The sequence below is a fragment of the Alternaria incomplexa genome, assembly GCF_024043165.1.
Source record: "Alternaria incomplexa strain BMP 0042 chromosome Unknown scaffold_14, whole genome shotgun sequence".
NCBI lineage: Eukaryota > Fungi > Ascomycota > Dothideomycetes > Pleosporales > Pleosporaceae > Alternaria > Alternaria incomplexa.
Window position 1 is genome coordinate 896,896 of NW_026249863.1, and position 23,363 is coordinate 920,258.

Consider the following 23,363-nt stretch of genomic DNA (forward strand, 5'->3'; position numbering starts at 1 on the left):
ATATGAGCATGTCAGACGGGACTGAGCACCCTCGCGATGCTCCGTACAATGCCACCAACCACACCTCATCGGCTTCTGCAGCGGCTGGACCATCGACACGGTCATCACGTGTTTCGAACAGCTCGCGTAGGAAAGATGTGATAGACGTACAAGACACCAAACGCGTCCTGGAATGCTCACAGACAGAAAGACAGCGCCGCTTCCAACATCTTGTCCGACGGTGCGCCCATCACGCCCTCTCATTTTTGGAGCGAATGCTGACTGTTGACTAGCTACCTATCCCAGATCCTACATGGCTGTAAGAGTGCCTACTGCGATACCCCCACGTGCCTCTCATCCGGCAAGCGCATCGCATCCAGACCACACCGTCCTCCTACATTGCTCACGGCCACCGCCCTAGCCCATTACATTGCCGGTCAAGACAACCCGAACCGCGGCCTCTGCCCCCATGAGCTCAAGGTCGCGCCTGAGTCATTCGAGATTACAAATAGCCTTGCCCAACATGCTAGGCACGACTCCGCCGAGGACTACCTTGTCTATCCTTCGGTATGGCAACTGGCACAACAGCGCAGGCAACGTCGTGCGGGAAATAGTGGTCAACAAGAGCTGGATGGCGACTTGCTCAATACCCTCAAGCAACGGCAGCAAGCTAGAAAAGACCCAAAGGCTCTTAGTCAGAACTTGTACGACAGCTTGACTATGATATACTCTTATACCACGCAAATACCCACACCTGCTTCTGTCCTTGCTTCACTTCGCAAATCCGAGCATACTCCTGTACATGACGCTCGTTCTACTCAAACCTCCGCTATACCGCCTTCCCGACCAGACGGGCATGATGCGGATTCAAACACCGGGCCAACGCTTGGTACAAACGGCTCGAACGTATCACAATCGAATGAAAACTCGCGTATCGTTCGTCAGCATTCACATCTATCAGCCGCCACTCGTGACAGTTCACAGCCAGACAACGCTGGCGCTGAGGTCCTGGCTAACGGGCACCATGTCCACAGGATACCATACCATCCCTCGAACGGCACGACTCAAAGACATCCTCCTTCAGCAGCACATCCTACTGCCGTGGATGGCACATCCGATGCAGTAATGCTATCAATCTCGAAAACAGGAAAGAAAAGCTTCACTATCGGTGGGACATACCCGGCTGCTGCGCCTCGCGCGAAGCCATCATCAGCAGCAACCGAACTACCTACGAAGAACACCCCTGCTGAGGAACGTTCATCATCCGGTGCACCCGTTGTCCCGACATTGGATTGCAGTATCCTCGATGAGCTCAAAGACGATGTCCATCGCCATGGAAAAAGCCGTTGTACAGACTTCAATTACGTTGTGGACTTTGATTGTCGGCGACGTACTCGACGTACAAAACCCTTCGTCAACCGATCTCTGTTCTATACCCTGAGCGACCCAGAAAAGCTACTTGCATCATTCCATGATACCAACCAAGACTTCAAAGACTCACCCTTACCTCATCTCGACTCATCACGCCTAGCCAACTCTTTCAGAGATTGGAATCATCGCAACGGCGCGCTCATCTTCGATAGCCTATGGCTCGCGCTGGATGCTTTATTCGTCTCCCCACCTGAGCTCGACATTCAGAAGAGTCCTCGTCTGAGGCCATTAAGAAAGGGCGCTTCCAATAACAGTCCATCCGACCAGTCATCCAGTGGTCATCAAGGTAACTCGCGCTATCTCGACACCCATGAAGCCGCTCATATTGTCATGATATGCATACACGCACTCACTTCACTGGTACCGCTTGGATGGCCGCACACATGGGCTCAAATACGGAAGCTTCGATCTTGGGGTGTCATGGTGCCAACTGCTACTCCCAATACCGACGCCTTCGCGCATCCTTACATGGACATCATCGACGAGTTGGAGTACGAACCGGCAGTGCGTCTTGCCGATCGTTTACTCCGGGCTATCGGAACGCGGACTTGTTTCGAACATATACTCGCCAGTTTAGACGTCGCAGAAACAAAACGGGATGAGTCAGAACAAGTTACACCTTCCGTCGGGCTTGTGAATATGATTATACAACATCTAGAGGTGGTAGAGCGCGTCGGTATGGCGACAAAGATGAGGCTGAACTCGAGCCATGATCGCGATGGAGATCCAGGGTGGACGGTGACCGCTACTTTTATGGAGTGGCTGAGGACTATCATCGTCAAGAAATGGGACAGCAAGGCTGAAATCAACAAGTGGAGCAGTGTTGGCACAGCCGTAATGGTCCTCGACAAACTTCGTAAGCATGAAGGATGTTTCTACTATAACTAAGCTAACATCTACAGATGCGAAGCGGCAAGCTCTACACTTACATTCCAACATGTTCGAAATGCCGATACTCGATGAGCGCATTGACACGGTAAATGAGCCTATCAACTACCTCACCTGGGAGCATCACCCCAATACTCTACACGTTTTCGAGTACCCATGCCTTTTCTCCGCGCAGCATCTCGTTGCCTACTTCCGCACAATCAACTTTACCGAGATGATGAAGCAGTACGACCATACTATGCGCAATCACCAAATGCAGAAGTCGCTGGAGATGTTTCTCAAAGAACCGTATTGGTGGATTATTAAGAGGAAAATGAAGACTACCCTGAGTGAATACCTAGTGTTGGATGTCAGTCGGGAAGAGCCTTTGAAGGACACGCTTGATCAGCTTTGGGGTATGGACAAGAGGATGTTGCTGAAACCGCTAAAGGTCAAGATGGGTCACAACGAAGGAGAAGTCGGTGCGGATCACGGCGGCGTGACGTACGAGTTTTTCCGTGTGGTCTTGAGTGAAGCATTCAGGCCCGAGAATGGTGAGCCACATTAGACTCTTGCAAACTACTCGACTAACTTTGCCAGGCATGTTCACGATCGATCCACAGGCGCACATGACGTGGTTCCAACCAGGCAGCTTTGAACCTCCATGGAAGTTCCAGATGCTCGGTATACTATTCAGTCTTGCTGTCTACAACGGCATCACCCTACCCATCACCTTTCCCCTCGCCTTCTACGAGTACCTCCAGACCCTCGGCAACCCACGCGTCGAAGGTCCAGCCGACTACGACCCCGTGGACTACATCAAAGACGGCTGGCCCGGCCTCGCAGAAAGTTTCCGCACGCTCTTGTCCTGGAGCGAGGGCGACGTGAAGGATGTCTTCATGCGCGAGTACGTATTCAGCTATGAGGCTTTTGGCCAGCCGGTCGACCAGAATCTGGGCGACGACTTCCCTGCGCTCGCTACATCAAACAGGCCGATCGAAGAGCCCGGTCTAGTCACGAACGATAATCGCGTACAATACGTCAAAGATTACGTCCGCGCCCTGACATACAGTTCTGTCGCCCTAAACCTCATCCCTTTCCTGCACGGCTTCCTCACCTGCATCCACCCCAAGAGCCTCCAACTCTTCACCCCACACTCCCTCCGCCACCTCATCGAAGGCACCCAACACATCTCCATCCCCGACCTCAAACGCTGCACAAAATACGAAGACGGCTACACTCCCACCCACTCCAACATCCGCGCTTTCTGGGACGTGGTTGAGCATTACAGTCAAGAAGACCTCCGCCGGCTTCTCGAGTTCGTTACTGCGTCTGACCGTGTCCCTGTTACGGGCTACGAGAGTATCACGTTCCATATCGTTAGGATCATGGGAAGCCCGGGGAGCTTGCCGAGTAGTAGCACGTGTTTTGGGAAGCTGTATTTGCCAGATTATGGCGACAAGGGGTTGTTGGAGGGGAAGTTGGGGTTGGCGATAAGGAACTCGAAGGGCTTTGGCAATGTGTAGAGGAGATAACACACGTGTTCGGCAGAGACGCAGAGGAGGAAAGCGTAGCTACGGGTAGCTAGTGCACCCGAACTTCAAACTGAGGGACCCCAAGATTGGCTCTACCGAGTTTGTGTCGCATCATTGACGCGTCCGCGTATCGAACTCGCAAAGGCTACAGGATTTAATGCTGCTGCCTGACGCACGCTCAAAGCCAAGTTGTCCTTACATGGCATGTGTCCTTTCCTATCTCACTATAATATGTGCCTACTCCCATCACTTGACCTCTCCCACACCACCTAATTATGACAACGCAACCTGCTTACCAGCAGCGACAATCACGTCTTCTGGGTCTGCCCCGAGAACTCCGCGATGAGATCTACACTTACTACTTACAAGAGCCTGGAGGCTACGTACACTCCCCGAGCACCAACAAGCTTCGGTGTTACGATGGCCAGATCATCGATTTCAGCTTGGTGTGGACCTGCAAGATGGTCGCTAGCGAGATGCGAGATCTGCCACTGAGGGTGAATGAAGTGGTCTTTAGGCCCTTTCAAGATGTCAAGACCTCGCCTGAAGGGTCTGACATCTGGAGCGCGTGGTCGCAGGCTGGCAAGTACGACTTCTTGTTAGGGCGGCTTCATCTTTTGCAGGAAGAGATGTTCGCGTTGGCGGCGACTACACATGGTCAGTCAACCTTTGTTCTTATCCCGCATCTACCAATACCGAATGTTGCTTACGGTCCTGCTATAGATACCACATCGGCCACGAGACAGATCTCGCAACGTCATCCTGAAAGCTGCATAGGCGACATTATGGCACGGATTATGAAACATGCAAACAAAGACTATGTCCCCCTCGCAGCTGTTATGGGCGGCCCGCAGACGATGACATACTATGATCGCGAGGTTATACAGGGGAGCCTCATGCAACTGACCTCGCATGCCGGCTTTGCAGAACGGCTTAGATCGCGGGGTTGGTTTATCGACATCCTCGGCTTCCTCACCTCACGACCACCGCTCTCACGCAGTACCCACTTGGTCCAGATGGAGAAAAGATCGACTGCTTGGTCCCGTGTCGGGAAGGAACCAGTATTCAAGGCCGAACATGATGTACGCTATGCAGAACAACTCAGCCTCATGCGCCTCGAGGAAATGCGATTAATCGTGGCTAAGATCAATTGGCAACCTTGGATTGTAGCTACGGACGAAGAAATGTCCAGGTTGCGAGATCTGTTCGAGACGCCATGTCCGAAAGCCTGGTCCAGCTATGAAGATAACCTAGCTTCTCTGCAATACTTCCAATCGGCCGCGTCACAAGCCGTCCGCTTTGTGGATATGCTCCAAACCCAGTCTCGGAAGCAGATGCGAAAGATCAAGATTCTGGAAAACGAAAAGTGCGTAGCGCTGCCACAATGTCATTTGCGAGGATTGCTATCCGTCTCTGATCAGGCCCCTGGATTATCTGTGGATAGACATGTTGACCTCTGGCGATGCGTGTAAGTACTGCAAGCCACCGTTCTGGCCAAAACACCGCTGACGATGGGGTAGATTCCCACATGACTACGGGAAGCTCGCGGAAATGAGTAAATCACAGCACATGGAGGATTGGTGGGCGGATTGCAGCGTATCTGATGCCGTACTTCGCACCATCACTTGGATCAACGAAGCGACTAGCTTATCTTGGGGTCGGAATACTCATCTACCCTTCAAGACCCAGCTCATTGGACCTTTTGACACCGTCCAACTCGTATGGAACAAAATCAGAGCTGTCGCAGCATTACATGCTGCAGCTATGGCGTGTACGCACGACCAACGTTCTCCGTTCCCGACGCGAGATGATCTTGCACTGGCTTTCGCGAACGAGAAAGACGCTGCTTGCAGCGTCCCGGAATTGCTTCCTACGTCAGTAAAGCATATCCTTCCAGGCAACTCTCTTGTGCAGTTTCCGTGCATCATAGGTAACATGGAAGAGTTCGACGAAGAATGCCAGTACGTCTCCGCGCTACTACGAGATAGACCCAAAGAAGATTGAGAAGCGTACCGGAACAGCATACTGAAAGGGGTGATTGAGGAAGAAGGAGTGGACTTCAAGACCGTACAATCCAGGTAAGCAGATCATCGCCCCAACTTTGACTAAGAGCCATTTCCTACCTGTCCGATCCTGTATCGCTCGTCAACATTTCATTATCTATAAATCAGATTGCTTATCACCCAGAGTACACACAAGGGAAGGTTATGATGATTAATCGTCTTGCTTATTGCTAATTGGTATCTACGCCCCGCACTCTCCAATGTGATCTCAGTACGAAAAGTACCTCGCATCAGGCACCGGCGCACGATCCAACTTGAAGTACCCAGGCTGCAGCTTCTGGAACACCTCCTTCGGATCATATTTGCTCGCAACAGTCTTCATCTTACTCTTGCTGTCCGACCCATAACTTGCAATGACGTCCTGAAACATCGCCGCATAGTTCATATATACCCAGTCGTTTTGCACACCCAGCTTTACCGCCTCGCTCTTGATCGCCTCCATGATGTCTGACATGACCTGGTACACCGTGTCGTCGTCCGCTGCGTTGTTCCAGGAGCATGCTAGCTGGATGATGTGGATAGGGCTGCCGTTGGCGTCGAAACCCATCGCGCTGCCGCCGTTGCGGGTACTGCCTTTGAGGGAACCGTCGGTGATGTGCTGCCAGATGAGAACGGGATATGCGCCTTCGACGGCGGAAAGCGCGCCGATCGAATCGTAGAAGGTGTCCACGGAGCTTTCGGCAATTTCGTAGGACGCTTTGACTGAGATAACGTAATAGACCTCACGAAGCCCATACTTGTTGGTAGCTTCATTGTCGATGACGTAAGAGGCATGGCCTCGCGTTTTTGTGCTGTCAGCTACGGCAGTGATGTTGTAGAAAGGTGCGAGGATAGCCGACTCGTTACCAGCCGGTGCGCCGTACCAGAGCTCGGTTGAAGCAAGCTTTGCGCCTTTGTCCAACCAGGCAACCCAGCTACCGGCCTTGGGGTCTTGGGCTGAGTTGAGCGTGAGGTCCATCCACGCCTTGATCACATTCGGGAATTTGTCTTCAGTGAAAGTGCGGGTCCCTCCCCAGATCTGATCGTTTTCGAGGGGTTTTGTTGTCAGGTTGAAGCTGGTTACGATGCCGAAGTTGTTGCCGCCACCGCGAAGAGCCCAGTAGAGGTCTGAAAAGGTTGTCGGGCTTGCCGTTACCATGATGCCGCTTGCCGTGACAACCTGGTCAATGTTAGAGGAGCACGATACCGTAGAATTGCGCATCAAACTTACTTCATAGCTAGCGACGTTGTCACAAGCTAGACCGTACTCATTCGTGAGGAACGATATGCCGCCACCGAGGGTGAGTCCTCCGACGCCGATATCACCAATCCTTCCAGATACGACTGTGACGCCAGTGGTCGACAAAGCGATAAGCACATTACCCCATACATTCCCTGGTTGGACTGCGACGGTCTTCTTGTCGTCTGAAAGCTCGATACCCTTCATGTTCTCGAAAGATACAGTGATACCTCCTTCGATAGTAGCAGCGCCGGCGAACGCACTGTGACCACCCGACTTGACGGCAAACGGACATTTTGACAGCCGAGACAAAAGTACCACTACCGAAACAGCGGCCGGGCTCGAGGGCTTGAAGATACAGTATGGCCTGACCTCAGCCGAGATTCCTGACCAGAAGCTGGATGTGAACGCGGAGTAGCCGGCCTCATCCTGGAATTCGACAGAATTGTTTCCGTAGACGACCTCCAGCGAAGAACACTGTTTGTGGTTTAGCATTAGCTCTGAGCTACTTGCTTGAAGATACTCACGGCGATGTTTCAGGCCAGGTTGGATGACCGATCTGTAAGGCCGGCTAACTCTGGCAGTGCGGAGACATTGATGCCTTGATCAAGGAGAGCCTCGGTGACGCTGAAGTCGGCAGGCTCGAAAACCTGAGACACCACGGACAAGAGCAATGTCGCAAAGGGGAACAACAGCCGCATGGTGACCGGTTTGGGGATCAGAAGAGACTACAGGATTCTCAACGAAGGAAGCGCGAAAGCCGACTTTATAGATGCACAACGACTTGGGGTTATCTTTCTCATCTGCAAAGGCCCACGTGAAGAGCGTCAAACCGCGCAAACGACCTGAGCTGCTGCATACCCGAAAGCCAGCGCACGGGATCGGGTCGGTTGCAGCCTAGCCCTCTGCACGCGTGCCGTACCGCATGTCTAGTGGGAAGATGCTCGCCGTCGGGCCGCGGAGGAGGAATTTGGTCTAGTTCTTTGCCATGAAGCTGTGCGATGATACCTAGGTGGGTGAAAGGTATGCCAGGTGGCTCCTCGATATCGGACGCGTATGACCAGCGACGAGCATATCGAGCAATACTCTTCCGTCGCTCGTCGAGGCATATTGCGTATGGATGTACCGTATGTAGATACAGCTACGCCGCGACACTGCAGATGATTGAGATTACATCGATCCTTTGGCAGGGTCGGGTGCAGGGCGGCATCAACGGCTTCCCCGCCACTAGGCTCATTTCGTACATGGCGCCGCAAAAGTTCGCGCCAGCCCTTCTCTCAAGCGACCGACCATCCATCCCACATTTCGATGTAGTGTTACTCAGGTACTGCGCAATTCAGCTAGATGACGACGTCTTTGCTGTAGTCAAGCATCAGTCAAAAGCGCCTCGGAAAGAATTCTCGTCTCAATACAACTCCATATACGATGGCGCACTAATAAAGACGGCAGCGATTGAACAGTTTATGATAATTATATACAAGGAAATAGGGTGTGTCAACACTAGGAGAACAGAAGCGTACAGCTTGCAAAAGCAAGGTCATACTTGCAAAGCCGAAGAAGTATACACTCTCACGGAGAGAGCATCTACTTGTAAAGGAAAGTGACCATGGAATGCGCGGGCACGCTGTTTCCGGTCATCGCATCAAGCCCGTGGCTCTCGTTGGTAATGAAAGCAGATGCTTTGCCAGAGACACCAGTGATGCTGACGGTCGCTGCTGAGGCGCCAGTGTTCAAGACCTGCACAGCGACTGAGCCATCAGTGTTCTTGAAGGCAGATGTCTTGAGCGTGCTGGTCCTGCCACCAGCACTGACGCGAACGGCACCAGGCTTGACGAAGCGGCTCCACTGCGCCATAGCCCAGAAGCGCTTGGAAGGCGCAACAACGCCACCGTGGATGTCAATAAGAACGGAGTTGGTAGGGTTGGTGCCGGCGTCTTCAGCGCCTTCCCAGTAGAGGTATGCAGAGAAGTTTGCGTCGACGAGAGCAGTGTAGATCTTGTTGGCCCAGGTCTGACCCTCGCCCGCTCCGCCGTTGGTGTAGTAGCTGGCTGTCCACTTGCCACTGAGATCCGCAGTCTCAGTCATCCACATGTGCTTGGAAGTAGCGAAGGGGGCTGTAGGGTCGGAGCTGTAACCGTGGGTGGTGACGACGTCGTACAGGGAATCGACTGCAGCGAGTCCCGGAAGCATGGCCTTCTGAGCGTTGTAACCGGTGGCATCGCAGCAGGTGAGCTTTACCTTCAGACCAGAGGCCTTGACGGTTGGCGCGAGAACCTTGATGAAGTCTGCGGCCTGCTGACCAGTCGACCGCATGGAAGAGTAGGCGGTGCTATGGTCCGTCAGTAACAGATTATCTGCGCGAAGAAAAGAGAAAGACTTACGTGTAGTCGGGCTCGTTCAGGAAGCCGAGATGGGTCACGTCAATACCCTCCTGCTTGTAGTATTTGACGTATTGTGTGAGGTAATTGGCGTAAGCTTGGGTCCAGTTGCCACAGGACGTGCCATCGACACCGCAAAGGCTTCCTCCCTGGAGCAAGTTAGCTATCGCTTCCAATCCCCGTTTGGGTAGTTGTACTTACGTTTGAGTCTTTACCGTTCGTCTTCATGAACCCAGGAGCAGACCACGCATCGGCATAGATGGTCTTGAGGCCACGAGCCTGCGCTTGCTTCGTCAACCAAACCTGGTTGTTGTCGGAGCCATCCCACTGGTACTTTGGTGTTCCAGTGGGTGACCCGGGGCTGTTGGGCTCAATAGAGAAGCCGCTAGATGGGCCAGAGCCGATGCCGTTGCGCAGGATGTTGAAGCCAGCGCCGGTAGTAGGATCGAAGAGAAGGTCGAGGGTCTGCTTCTGAGCAGCAGCTGCCAGAGACTTGATGTTCCCAGCGCGACCGTAGAACTCGGAGATACCGAAGCCGTCAATCGTTTGGAAAGTCTTACTGGAGTCCACGGCAATGGTTACTGCCTGACGGGGGTCGAGACTTGGTGCAGAGAAAGCAACGTTGGAAGAAGCGAGGAAAAAGGCCAGCTTGGACAGCATCTTGTCGGTTTCGTCTTGGCGAGAATGGAATACAGGGACGAAGAGTTCGGTGTGAATTGAAGTCAATCTAGCGAAATTGAATAACAGACCAGTGCTTAAAGAATGGAAGCCAAGGATTCATAGTGCAGCATTACGGGCAATGGACAAGAGATGTATATACTACCTCTCGCAGTCGTCCATGAATCTCGCATTCGCAACATGCTCGCATTCGTAAAACGCATTGCAAGAGAACAATCTAGAGTAGGCCCGAGATGGCACGGCCTGCCAAATGATGTCTTATATTCGGCCTCCATTGCGACACGAGGTTTTCCCGTCGAGACGTCGCGGTTGTAGGTACTGAGGGTGCATGGGTGGAAGACACCTAGGTAGATGTGAGGAAATAACAGGTGTTGCTAGTCACGCTGTCTAGACGTTCTAGGGCATGGTGGCGTAGCGCTTGTGTTGTAGATAGACAAGGCTTGATGATCCTTTACAAAGCTTAGCAAGGCTTGGCCTTCTTAGCCGGTGGTACAGAGTGAATGCACGGAACGTGCGGGGAGAACTACGTGTCCCATGCGCGAGCACCGCATGAATCCACCAATATGAGGCGGCGCTCTATATGAGTTATCCTGCTCATTATTACTTTTTCGGAAAATGTGTTTCGTTTCATAGGTCTGGCATGGACGAAGAGCCTTGAGTAGAATTTCGCCGTGTGTCACGTTGTCCGATCGGAAACGATTGCTTCCGAGATCCCGAAGGCTGCACGATCTTGCGCACAGCATCGCCATCATCCACCCTTCTGACAGCAACAACGCTATCGCTCCCGCCCTCACCATCGCTACTGGACCCTCTATTCAAAGTCGCGCGCATCCTTTGCCCGTCACAGAACATCACCTCTTGTCATTTGTGGGGTGGCATTGCCGCTCCTGCAAGGTCACGACGCCTGGGGTCGCGATCTTCGCGCTGCACTAATGGAGACGCGTCGTGAATGATTCATTGATTCGTAGCTACCGTGAGCATTTAGGAGACCCGAAAGAAACGCGACAGACTCATGACATACCTTCGGAAGCGACGGTTGTAAATAGACGGTATCGACAGAAGAGAAGCGCGCATCGCATCCGGGCAACTGAACTAGGCATCACTCCACCTGATTCCCTCTCGCCTGGGCGTCTGGGCTAAACTATTGAGACCATTGAACTACAATCGTCGTCGTCGTCGTCATCCGACATGTGACCTCTGAGGCTGTTGTAGACTTCCACGGGCATGCCCTCAGCCCACCAGACTTCAAGGCCGCCGTACCTCTCAAAGCACTCTTCGCTATAGAGCTGCAACGTCCATTTTTCCAGCTGGCTCACTCTGTACCAGTCTTTCAGATCCCTCGTTCGGGAAAGACGTTGTACCTCTCGCTTGGTCCTTTGGCTTTCTTCAATGCGATCAGTGTCCTCGCGAAGTAGATCATGATAGAGGCTGAGAAGATCAGGCACTGTCACTGGACCGAGCTTCCAGAAGTAACTGGTGAGCAGTGGGTATGGAGTACGTTCGCGATGTTCCGTCATCTCAGCTTCCGTCATGAACCGAAGGGCGTCGAGACATACGCTGGATGTGGTTTCAGAACCAAGCGCTGAGATCATCCTTGATAGGTCATTGTTGAAAATTGTTTCGAGCCTTTGCTGACGCTGGCCTGACGCCAGAGTGTATCGGTCTGCGGCTTTTTCGTAGTAGGCAGCCTCTTCGCCGAGATATCTTTCGATCCTTCCGGAACCAGATTCACTAATCTTGGCGGCGGATGCTAAAGCGACAAACGGAGTCTTTACACTGAGGCCACCGTAAGATTGCGGGAGGTAGATGATGGGCTCAAGATCAAAAGACATACGCTCCAGACCACCTCTAAGATGGGGGTTGAGCATCTTCGCAACGTATGTGGTCAAGTCGCTACCACCAAGTACGATAGAGTGGATACGTCTGTAAGCGGACTTGACGGCATCGCGGTGTGCTGCGTCAAACACATTGGCAAGAGGCCCGAAGAGCGGTGCTGCGTAGGTACCGACAGTGTCATTCCATTCGCGAATCCACTCCAGTACGGTCGAGCATGCCTTGAGCCTAGCTTTTACGTGGGTGGCGTATAGGGCGACTTTGATCTCATCTACGCTTAGTTCCTCGCTCTTATCGAAAGACGAGGATTCCTGCGAGCCCATGGTCAAAAGTCCGATGGAGAGCCCACCAATGGATGAGTTATTGCGCAGCTTCAGCCCCATGATATCAGAGAAACGAGCAGCTTCTTGCTTGGCACTCGTGACCTGGACCGCAGTACCAACAAAGTAGCAGCGGTCATACAGACGGTACATGTACGACTTTGTCGCTTTGTGCGTGGCAAGGTCGAGGAACAACAGCACAGCTTCGCTGAACAACATCTCCAGGCCATGAGCAACCGCTACTCCACTAGCAGGCGTTAGGGGTTTATCCACCTCACTGGCTGAACCTCGGATGCCCAGCTTGGGCTCCAGAGCACGAGTAAAGAATTCGAGGAAGACTTCCGGGACACCAAGAAACCTCAATGTGGTGATGATGGTTTGATTGGGAATTGTGGAGGCAATTGAGTCGAACTCCAAAGTTGTAGCGCACACCTTGCCATCAAACGCCTTTCGAAGTTTGCATTCCACAGCGAGGGTCTTGATCAATCTTGCTTGGACGTCTTCGGACGAAACAATCTTGGGTACTTCGCCGTCTTTCTGAGGCAGACGCGACATGAAGAAATGCTGTTCGTAGTTGTCCCTTCGAAGACTTTCTACATCCATAGGCGCAGCTGGCGGTGGTTGTGGAGGTGCCGGGTGCATCATGGGATACGTGTTCTCGTCTCTCCTCTTCTTCTTTCGACTACCCTTCCCGCTGTTGTGCAGATGTAGTTGAGGGGGAGGAGGAGGTATTGATTGGAACATGCGAGGTAAGGGCGGCGGTGGTGGCGACAGATAACCGCCACATGCAGTATCCATGACGAGTGCTGGACGAGGTGTATCGAAGAAGAAAGCACGTTTGTCGAGCTCCGCTTCTGTCAACGGTGCACAGTGAAACAGACCCGAATAGTGGACCAAGTTTTTCAAACACCCGTTCAACCTTACGGCCCACCTGATCGCACAGCAATGCAGGAACAACATGTCGATGATGTCTACCTCGACGTGAACGTAATGCTTGCCGCTCTTGGTTTTGCGCACTTCGACTGGCAAGCCCGCCTCCGCGTTTCTATAGTTCCAGTCGCGATAGCTTATCATGTTCAAGGTTGCGGCAAGCTCTCGTAATGCGTCGGGTGATTGCAGGTAGTTTGCGAGGGTAGCCTTCCGCTCTGGGCTGATCCGATCCGACTTCATCAAGTCCGTCATTATCCACGTCAAGCACTCCTCATCTACCTCGATTTCACCACTACTCAGATCATCTCCGTATGCTTTCATCCCGTCCCGGATAGATTGTAGGTGTTCGTCTTCGGACGTGAACAAGCTCGAAAGATAGGTCTCGATCGATTGGCTGTTCACATTCGGAGGCTGGGAACAGGCTTTATCAAACTTCTCGAGAACTTCTTCGCTTTCGTTATCGACTACTTCGAAGTCGTCGTCGTCCAGTGCTACAGCGTCGAGCTTGGTCGCCGTCGTTTCGATTTTAGCCGCGGTTGTAGCCTCCTTGATGAGCTGCGCGTGGAGGCACGATACCTCCATGCGGTTGCGAATCCTGCTCAGTTTATCGCGGAGGCTCTTCTCTAGCCTCAACAACTTCTTCTCGGATATCGCACCGTCATCCTTGGCTTGTTCGATGCATCGTTGGATAGTCTCTGTCAACCATTCGCCGTCCTCTTCGTCAAGCTTTGGGTCCAGGTCCTTCACTTCGTTCAGTAGTCTATCGAGACGTACGATGACACTTGGCTGGTCAGACTCGGCGGCTTCAGAGAGATATCGCCGCTCGAAAGACTTCTTGGTGCGTTCGAGCTCTTCGAGGCGATGCTCGACTGCCTGTTGGACGATAGGCGTCAAGGTGAAGGACGACATTGTTTGCTCTGGAGATGCCATGTTCGAGCAAATTGCTGAGAACCAAGGCTAGATATGGAGGTCAGGCTTTGCGATCAGCCTCCCCATTCTGCGCAACCGAATCCTGAGCAACCACGTAGGCAACTGCATGTTGAGAGAGCCACCAGGCATCATCTGTGCCACGAGCGAACAAGATGGATGCTTTTGGATACACAAGATTACTGTGCATGGTGTGGCAGGCCAAGCACGATATTCATCCAGTCGTGACTGCCGTCGCGTCCGCAATCGGGTTAGCCTCACTTCTTCCCCGCACTGTTCACCGGTCACGACTGTCGCGCAATGTTCTTGCCAACTGTTCTCTCTACGTCCACTCAATTTATGTTTCAAACTAGTACAAGCATTAACACCCCACTTCCAAAGCCAGTCGCAATCTGACTCCATCACTTCTTGCGCAAGACAGTCGACGATTGCGCTACGAGGCTTAGTGAATCCCCAGGGAACGGGCCCGTCGCTTGTGAGCACACTATGCTGTGTCACATTTGCGAAGCCACCTTTAGTAAACTGGTGGATCTTGTCGCGAATGGCACTTCGGATCCATTTGGCAGTGGTTACAAACTTGATCATCACTCTTCCCACGCAAGCCTTGCTTCTTCTGCGACCGACGGTTGCTACATCTGTTCCCAAACCAACGAACGCATCGCCGAAAAAGGGCTCCCAAACGATCCACAATCCCCTCTTCCGCTTACCATCTGGTACGCCGATCGCAGCAAGAATGAATGGCCAAAAGTTATCCGTGTGGAGCTCAATCACTGCGACATTTCCAACGATTCGCGGTATACACTGCTGCAAAGCCATGTAGAGATCTTTTATTTCAGACGTGTAGTTCCTCACGACCCATCGGGCAGCAGAGAAGCAAGGCATATGCCGACAGCCTTCTCGGACAAGACGAGCTCAGCCGAGACGATATCGCAAATCATGGACTGGCAGGAACTGTGCACCAAAACTCACGATCTCTGCAAAGAGGGCCGCGAAGAGACATGGATGCCATCGCGGTTGCTAGAGATCAGTGATGTATCTGGTACCCTAAGAGTCCATCTGCGGGACCGTTCACAATTGCAGTGCAGTCGCTATCTTACCCTCAGTCATTGCTGGGGCCCTTCGGGTACTCAAAAGCTCAAACTGACCACCGAATCTCTTGGATCCCTCCGCAATGGCGTTGCTATATCTAGTCTGAAACCGACCTTTCGCGACATGGCTAATATGACGCGGCGGCTGGGAATACGTCTTATGTGGATAGACTGTTTGTGTATCATTCAAGACGACATTGAAGATTGGAAGCACGAATCGGCATCGATGGGAAAGATATACTCCAACAGCTGGCTAAATGTTTCTGCAAACGTGGGAGATGATGGCAGTTCCGGACTCTTTATGAAAAGGGATGCTGAACGTCTTGTGGATTACTTTCGCGCCCGGACTGACGAAAACGGAGAGGAAATCGTGTTCGAAGTAACGAGAAATGATTCATGGTGGGATGCGGTGGAGATGTCGCCCGTGAATCGAAGAGGTTGGGTGGTACAGGAACGAATCGTATCGCCTCGTATCGTCCACATGTCGAAAACAATGGCCTTGTGGGAGTGTCGACAATTCCAGGCTTCTGAGGTTTTCCCCATTGATGGATTACCGGACCGAAGTTCCCCTAATAATTATGGTCTCATCAAGCGGCTATGCTACGGGGGTCTGTCTCAGTACCAATCGGATGTGGAACTTGACTGGTGGCAGCTTGTTGGCAGATATACAATGTGCGGCCTCACATTTGAAACCGACAGACTGATCGCTTTATCGGGAATTGCATCGAGGGTTCACAAGAGAACACAATGCGACTATCTAGCGGGCTTATGGAGTGCACATCTACCCCTGAACCTCTTATGGTCGGTTATGGCTCCCAAGACTACTCCCTCGAAGATGTATGTTGCTCCCTCTTGGAGCTGGGCGTCGGTGAAATGTCATATTTGGTCGCCACATGTGGAGAGTTACCGCCATGTATATGCCAAGATATCCAAGTATGAGACAACTCTAGCCAATCCGGCAGATAAGTACGGCCAGGTTACGAGCGGCAAGATTGAATTACGAGGACCCCTTGGAACCTTTGACTGGGTCGGCATGCACGTTGACGATATGTACGAGATTGGACAGGCAAATATATCAGTGCCTGATGAGTCTGGCAGGATTTGCAAGATTTGGAAAAAGTCATCGTTTCGTGTACCCGGTAATACCCTCAGTTTTGATTGCGAAGGATATGTAGAGCTTCGCACGGCGTACATCGTAGTCGTTCTCGACCAAGCAGGAAGTCTTGGACCTTACGGAATGATCACCCCTGAAAGGTACAGACTACACGGGCTTTTACTCAATCGCCTTCCTTGTTCGAGGTATATGCGAATAGGAATTGCACTACTAGAGATGGAAACGAAACAAGAGCTGGAAGACACCATCAGCAAGATGCCGCAGCAAGACATTACTATCGTCTAAAGAGGAGGATGTAAGCTTGCCGGATGTTTCGCACAAGCTGCATTGCTTCTAGAGTCATTTAGTCCCATAACTAATTCCATTTCACACATGAAGTGCCAAGGTAGCAACAGGATGCTTGGTGAAGCTTCGCATGCCACCCAAACAAACTCTGACTCCACAACGTCCGTCTTCACGTAATGATGGGCTATCAACACTTGTGTTCCGCAGGTGCTTTCTGCAAACGAAGAGACCGCATGTGGAGTAAAGATAACACGGAGAAAGCATTACATCTTTTCGGATCACATCGGACCCGTCAGAGAAAGCAGATTATTACCCCGTTCTTCATTAGACAATGATGAACAGCTTTCGTCTAACTCTCTCATAAAAAGTCCGAGAGCGATTCCTCATATCATACCGTATCGTGAACACAATATCATAACCAAACCCCACCACCCCGCATCCCTCAACACCAAAAGAACACCTCCATCTCCCACCCCCATCAACGCCGACCATAAGCACCCCCCTCATCCCTCCTCTCCGTCCTCTTAACCGCCTTAAACCCCAAACTCCCCGCCTTCCTCCTCCTCCCCCCCTCCTCCAGTACCTCACCCCTCTCTCCATCCCCCTCCCCATCCAACACCTTCCTCCTCCCATACAACTCCATATCCTTAGCATCATCATCATGCCTGCGATCATACTCACTCTCCCGACTAAACAACGCCATCATATCCTTCATCGTCAGATTCTTGATCGCCTTACCACCTTCGATGGCAGCATTAGCGAGCTTGCGCTTGGCTTCCTGCAGCTCGAGGATGCGTTCTTCGACGGAGTTGTGGATGGAGAGGCGGTAGACGGTTACGTCGACGGTTTGATTGAGGCGGTGGACGCGGTCTATTGCTTGTTCTTCTACGAACTATTTGTATGTTGGTTAGTGAATTGTTCTTGTGGTATGAGGAGGTATGAACAGGCATAAGCAGCCATGCAAAGGACATATACATACCGGATTCCAAAACGGCTCCATAATAACCACCCGACTAGCAGCCGTAAGATTAAGCCCCAGACTCCCGCACTTCAAACTACACAGCAAGACGCGCGTGCGCTTGTCTTCACGCAGTTTCTGCAAACTGGCTTCGCGGAGGTCGTTGCGCATGCTGCCGTCGTAGCGGGTGAAGTTGTAGCCTGCGCGCTTGAGGAAAGGTTCGATGAGATCAAGCATGGATGTGAATTGCGAGAAGACGATGACTTTGTGTTCGCCGGTTTCTTTTTCGAGGATGGCGAGGAGTTGGCGGATTTTGGTGGAGGGGACGAGGGAGGAGGCGTTGTAGGAGGATTCTGAGGTTTCTGATGCTGATGCTGATGCTTCAGAATCCGAGTCACCTCCTTCTGAGTCAGTTGCGGAGTCGCCCGAGCCACTATCACTGCCGTCGTCGCTCTCGCTATCAGCCTCTTCGTCGTCGGAGTCGAGGCTGATGACCTTTTGGGGCTTCTTGGCAAGCTTCTTACGAGCTACAGGCGCTCCATCTTCGCTGTCGGTATCGTGAACGACGAATGAGTCAAGGTTGCTCTTGCTCTCATCCTCAGTCTCGGACGCGTCCGAGTCTACGGTAGCAAGAGTATCGCCACCGCCTTCTGCGTTCTCATCATCGGTACCGCCAGCCTTGCCCAGGTCTTCAGCCTGCTGTTGATCTTCAGGGACGAGCCACTCGCCCTCCTCTTCTTCGTCATCGCTGTCGACAACGACGCGACGGTTGCGAGAATGCTTGGCTGCGGTTGATTGCGGTGCCTCTTCTTCGTCATCAGAGTCCAAGATTGGCTTCGGTTGCCGGTGTTTCTTGCTCTTGCCGTCCTTGTGCTTGTGTTTGCGGTGCTTCTTCGATTTGTGCCTATCGATGGTTAGTATGTGACATCACTGGAACTTTGCGTGACATTGGCTTACTTCTCCTTGACAGATCCATTCAGGTCTTCCTCGCACTCTGTACAACGTACTCCGCCAGCAGCTGTATTATCACTATTGAGTGTATTCTGACAGATATCACAGCGCTTAGTCGCAACGCTGAGACCTCCTAAGAGATCTGCGAGGTCATCGGCATCGTCCTTGGCTGCTTTTCGAGGAGTTTGAAGACCAGCTGCAGCATTCGACTTTGAGCCGGTTGTCAAAGCATCCTTGTCATCCTTAACGTTGCTCTTCGTCAGGTTGGGATGATTGCAAGCCTGGCGCAGACGAAGAAGCAACACCAACGCCCCAATATAATCTTGCTTTTCGCCGCCCATCATCTCATCAAGACGGGCTTGTGTGCGGTCTCGTAATCGGTCGTAGAAAATGCGCTCCTTGTTCGTGAACTCTCCTATGATGGTCTCGACGTTTCGCGCAACGATGTGGAAGGCCGGCCGCTCCTCGCCCTCCTTGGCTTTGCCGCCAAAGTTCAACGCACCCTCCTTCCGCAGCACGTCCTTCGTACGGCGCTTCATGAAGGCACGCAAGAAGACCTGGAGTCGCTTCATGGCAAGGTTACCGCGACCGTTCTTCATTGGCTGCGCGATAGACTCCTTCCAAGAAGAGAGCTCACAGTACGGTTGGATGCGGAGGAACTTGATCAGACTCTGTAGCTCGTCGATGTTGTTTTGCATTGGTGTTCCAGTAAGGCACCATCGGTAATGCGAACGAAGTTCGTAGCAAGCCTTTGCCATCTTCGTTGTGCGGTTCTTGATGGTATGTGCCTCGTCCAGCATGATGCGGTACCACGAAACGGCGAAACAGCCCTTCTTCAGACCGTCAGGGCCATCGCCACATTTCGCAAAGTCGGTAGCCAAGCTGTTGAAGGTAGTGATAACGACGTCATACTGCTTCAGCTTCTCAGCGGACTCTGTACGGTTGGGGCCGTGATGTACGAGGACTTTGAGGGCGTGCGACTTGGCGACCTTGCTCTTGATCTCAGCCTCCCACTGCTTGATCAGAGCCAGAGGAGCGATGACGAGAGTGCCTTTGCCGGTGGAGTCGGAGATCTTGTTCTTCTTGTTCTCTGGCTCAACGCCCTTCTCCGGCCGAGGGTTCGAGAGAATGAGTGCCAGAGATTGCACGGTCTTTCCCAGACCCATATCATCCGCCAAGATACCGCCCTTGGGCAGCTTGGCCTTCTTGTTATGGTTTCCGGTCTCCTTCTCGATCATCCACGCGACACCATCGACTTGATGAGGCAGAAGCTTCACCTTGAGACCCTCGACCGTTCCATCGTCTTCTTCCTCTTCCTCCTCTGGTTCAGCCTCTGCCTTAGCCTCTTCGTCCTTAACGGCGAGCGCTTGTAGTCGGTCCGCCAGGGAATTGCCAGCGTCATCCTCTTGCTGCTTCTTCTTCTTACGAAGTCGCGTCCTGGGAATCTTCTCGTCTTCCTCGAAAGCACCCTCAAGCAGCGCTTTGATGTTCTCGCTTGCCGCACCAGAGTCGACATACGCGTACGGGTCGGGCTCGCCGAACCGTCCACCCTCGGCTCGAATAGCCGCGTCTGGATCGAAGTTGTCTTCATCGTCCAATATGATTGTCTGCCGCGCCTGTTGTAGCGGGTTGTGCACGCCCTTGTTCAACGGTTGGAAGCCATCAGCGTGGCCCATGGACGAGTATATCGGTCGCGGGGGAGGATGGCTGGTCTTTGGTGGTGGGTTGTATGGCCGTGGAATCGGTACTGAGGCGCCTTGAGACGGGCGGGGCTGAAACTGCGAGGCATCGATCTCAAAGATGTCGGAACCGGTAGATGAGGTAGACGCTGTGCTATAGCGCGAACCTGACTGTGCGGAGGGGACTTTGAAAGGTCGATTGAGTGTATCCCTGCTACCACTCGAGGCTGAGCTCTGTGACGGTCTAGAAGGCGCCGAGTATTGAGACGGTAGCTTCGTCGTCTGGCTGTGTTCGGGCCGCATCTGGCCTGGCTTGGGTTTGTTGAAGAGGTGTGCAAACTGCTCGCTCCGGTCCTTCTTCAGCGGGTTCCTCAGCGGGCTTGTCTCGCCAAACTGTGGAGCCGGGTTTCGTAGGTCTTGCAGAGGCTTTGGCGGCGCCGCTGTTCCATCGCGTGGCGGTTGAGCCATGGGAGGCTCTCGCTCACGCACCATCTTGAGGCGGGACTGAAGGACTTCCTTTTGTGTGGGATGGCTCGCCGGGCTCTCGATGTCGTCAAAGAGATTGCTCGAGTCGCCGAGTAGAGAGGTCGACTGTTCGTGAGGGTAGTCGCTATCGTCCGACGTGTAGGCGTGGGCGGTGGCCGCTGGGGTTTTGAGAGCGGGCTTCTGGGCGGAGGAAAGGGTGTCGATCGGTCGGAACGGCGCACGGTGTCTCCGCTGACTACTGTGCATGGACTGGTGTCGTCTTGTCACTCCGATAGTCTTATCGTGAGGTGTCTCACTTGTCGCGATGGAAGTGCCCCTCGTGTTGTTGCCGAATTAGGCGGCCGGCACAGTTGATGTTGCTAGGGCAAAGGGTAAAAGCGGGGCGTCTGACACGTGGGCCACGCGTAAACAACAACGCGCTATCACAGGATCTACCCCACGTGGAACTCAGGGTCTCCATCTATCTTCATCGAACACAGACCGTGCGTCTCGACGGCACGATCTCACGACACTCGCCATTGGCATGGTTCAGTCGCAACAATGTACCACTACAAGTAAAACACTCCAGGCCCTAGTCTCAGAGATGCGTCGAAGAATGGCCATAGCAGTGGCACGGTTGGAAGGAATGCATCCATGTAATTGATAATGCGCATGAAGGCTAAATTACAATAACAAAACACCAAAAGAATAAAGGAACTAACAGAGTTCCGATGTGCGGCCCTCACATCTTCACCCAAACGTCTTCCTGTTTCTGCCGCCTCTTCGCTTCGCGCGCAGCCAGTATGATCAGTCCTCCAGCAACCAACACACTCCCCGAGAAAGCCTGCGCACCAGTATACGAGCCACCACTCGACGTGATAATAGCACCACAAACGGGCGAGCCTATCAATGCGCCAACTCCAATAGCCGCAAACACAATGCCAAACGAAGCACCCATCTTCGATGTATCGGAGATAATGATAGGGACGATGGCCAGGGAGAGTGACTGAACCCCACCTACAGAAAGACTGTAGAAAGTCGTCCAAACGTAGAGCCCGGGAGTCGAGTGTACCGGGACCCAGGTGTACATGCAGAGTGCAGAGCAGAAGATGAATGTGATGTAGACATTCATCGTGCCGCAGTATCGGGCGATCAGACTGGGTAGCAGTCGACCCGCAAACCCGATGCCGTTCAGAACGAGGGTAAGGTTGAGGGACTCGGTGTATGACATCCCCCGCTTCTCTCTCGCGTATGAGCTGAGGAAGAAGAACGGGAAGAAGACGCCCAGGAAAGCCTGCAGATCTGTTAGCAACCGCGTCCATACCATCTGGAACTGGCAGACTAAACACAACTTACCAAAAAAGACCCCACAAGCAGCAAATTAAACGCCCCCTCCCCAAACACGCTCACATCCAACAGCGGCCCCTTCTTCCTCACCACCTTCCTCGGCCGCCCAACCACCAACGCCACCGCAAACGTCCCCAACTGAATAAACCCAATCGCCCTCAACGTCCACCCAAACCCCACACTCGGCAGTAGGGTCCTCACCATAGACGGATACACCAACCCGCCCGTCACACTCCCACACGCCGCAATGCCCGTCACCAACGGCAACCTCCTCTTAAAATAACTCGTCACAAGCGTCGACATGGGCGTGAGCAAACACCCGTTTCCCAGGCCCGTGCAAATACCCTGCGCGAGCAGAACTTGCCAGTACGTCTCGGACAGGGATGTCATGAACGTGCCTAGCACGACGAGGAAAGCGCCTGTGAAGGTTACGGAGCGGTAAAACCCGGCGTCTGTGAGGCGCCCGCTGATGATGCCGGTGAAGAAGAGGAGGAAGACGGCGAGGGAGCCTATCCATGCGATTGTGGAGCGGGTTTGGTGGAGGGTTGTTACGTAGTAGGTTTGGAAGACGCCGAAGGAGATTATCATGCCCCTGTGAAGGTGGTGGTTGTCAGCAAGGGTGGACTGGGTTGGTGTAGGGGAGGGGAGGGGAGGGGAAGTACCATGTGTTCATGATTGCGAGGAAGAATGCGAGGACTGCTAGCCATGCTATTAAACCGCCTTCTGGTGGCTCTTGAGCGACGATTCCGTCTCCGGGTTGTTCTTCGAGGCTCGTGCTTGAGGATGGTAGTGTGGCTGATTCGGTGTCTTCGTGTTTCGGTTGGCCATGATTTGGTGTTTCCGGAAATATTTTCCCCTCATGGTCGTCCGTGGTCTTTCTTCCAAACATGATCTCTCACTCTGAGTTTAGAATTGCCAAGTAGAGAGTGTCGATCTTGTGCTGTTCTAGCGGGTGCGTGATGCTACTTGATGGCGGGCTCGAAAGTATATATACTTTCCCATCACGGACCTGCACGTACGAGATGAGAGATTTGTTCACTCATCGGCGAACTTGTACGGATTGATAATCAGCATTAAAAGGATGTTTCTGCCCGAAGATGAGCCAACTCCTGGTCTAGATGGTCGTGGCGCTAGGCTGGATGTGGTATCAAATGCCGACCCACTGCGGTTTTCATATACACAAAGTCGGCGTTCTGCTGGGTGGAAGAGATTGAGAAAGGAATGCAGAAACTTCTTGGTCGGTTGTGTCACGGCCGCCGAGTTTTCTTGGAATTTGGCTGGAAATGTGATGTTTGTTGTGGTGCGCTGAAGGGGAT

At 52.8% G+C, this 23,363-nt stretch overlaps 6 protein-coding genes across 6 annotated transcripts; 2 read left to right on the plus strand and 4 right to left on the minus strand.

Annotated features, from left to right (window-relative positions):
• Positions 1–2: 2 nt before the first annotated feature.
• Positions 3–3,803, plus strand: J4E90_009018 (uncharacterized protein; the record flags this gene model as incomplete). Its single annotated transcript, XM_051438539.1, has 4 exons — positions 3–220; positions 273–2,266; positions 2,313–2,831; positions 2,878–3,803. 4 exons carry the CDS (start codon positions 3–5, stop codon positions 3,801–3,803), a joined length of 3,657 nt encoding a protein of 1,218 aa, XP_051287849.1.
• A 284-nt stretch (positions 3,804–4,087) lies between these two features.
• J4E90_009019 (uncharacterized protein) lies at positions 4,088–5,367 on the plus strand (the record flags this gene model as incomplete). Its single annotated transcript, XM_051438540.1, has 3 exons — positions 4,088–5,178; positions 5,234–5,280; positions 5,333–5,367. The coding sequence occupies 3 exons, from the start codon at positions 4,088–4,090 to the stop codon at positions 5,365–5,367; spliced, it is 1,173 nt and encodes a 390-aa protein (XP_051287850.1).
• Positions 5,368–6,083: 716 nt separating this feature from the next.
• Positions 6,084–7,389, minus strand: J4E90_009020 (uncharacterized protein; the record flags this gene model as incomplete). The annotated part of the gene is given in 2 exon segments (XM_051438541.1): positions 6,084–7,370; positions 7,384–7,389. The coding sequence occupies 2 exon segments, from the start codon at positions 7,387–7,389 to the stop codon at positions 6,084–6,086; spliced, it is 1,293 nt and encodes a 430-aa protein (XP_051287851.1).
• A 1,289-nt stretch (positions 7,390–8,678) lies between these two features.
• Positions 8,679–10,132, minus strand: J4E90_009021 (uncharacterized protein; the record flags this gene model as incomplete). Its single annotated transcript, XM_051438542.1, has 3 exons — positions 8,679–9,423; positions 9,476–9,621; positions 9,674–10,132. The coding sequence occupies 3 exons, from the start codon at positions 10,130–10,132 to the stop codon at positions 8,679–8,681; spliced, it is 1,350 nt and encodes a 449-aa protein (XP_051287852.1).
• Positions 10,133–11,286: 1,154 nt separating this feature from the next.
• On the minus strand, positions 11,287–14,142 carry J4E90_009022 (uncharacterized protein; the record flags this gene model as incomplete). The annotated part of the gene is made up of 1 exon (XM_051438543.1): positions 11,287–14,142. One exon carries the CDS (start codon positions 14,140–14,142, stop codon positions 11,287–11,289), a length of 2,856 nt encoding a protein of 951 aa, XP_051287853.1.
• Positions 14,143–17,125: 2,983 nt separating this feature from the next.
• On the minus strand, positions 17,126–20,967 carry J4E90_009023 (uncharacterized protein; the record flags this gene model as incomplete). The annotated part of the gene is made up of 3 exons (XM_051438544.1): positions 17,126–17,539; positions 17,627–18,509; positions 18,563–20,967. The coding sequence occupies 3 exons, from the start codon at positions 20,965–20,967 to the stop codon at positions 17,126–17,128; spliced, it is 3,702 nt and encodes a 1,233-aa protein (XP_051287854.1).
• Positions 20,968–23,363: the final 2,396 nt, after the last annotated feature.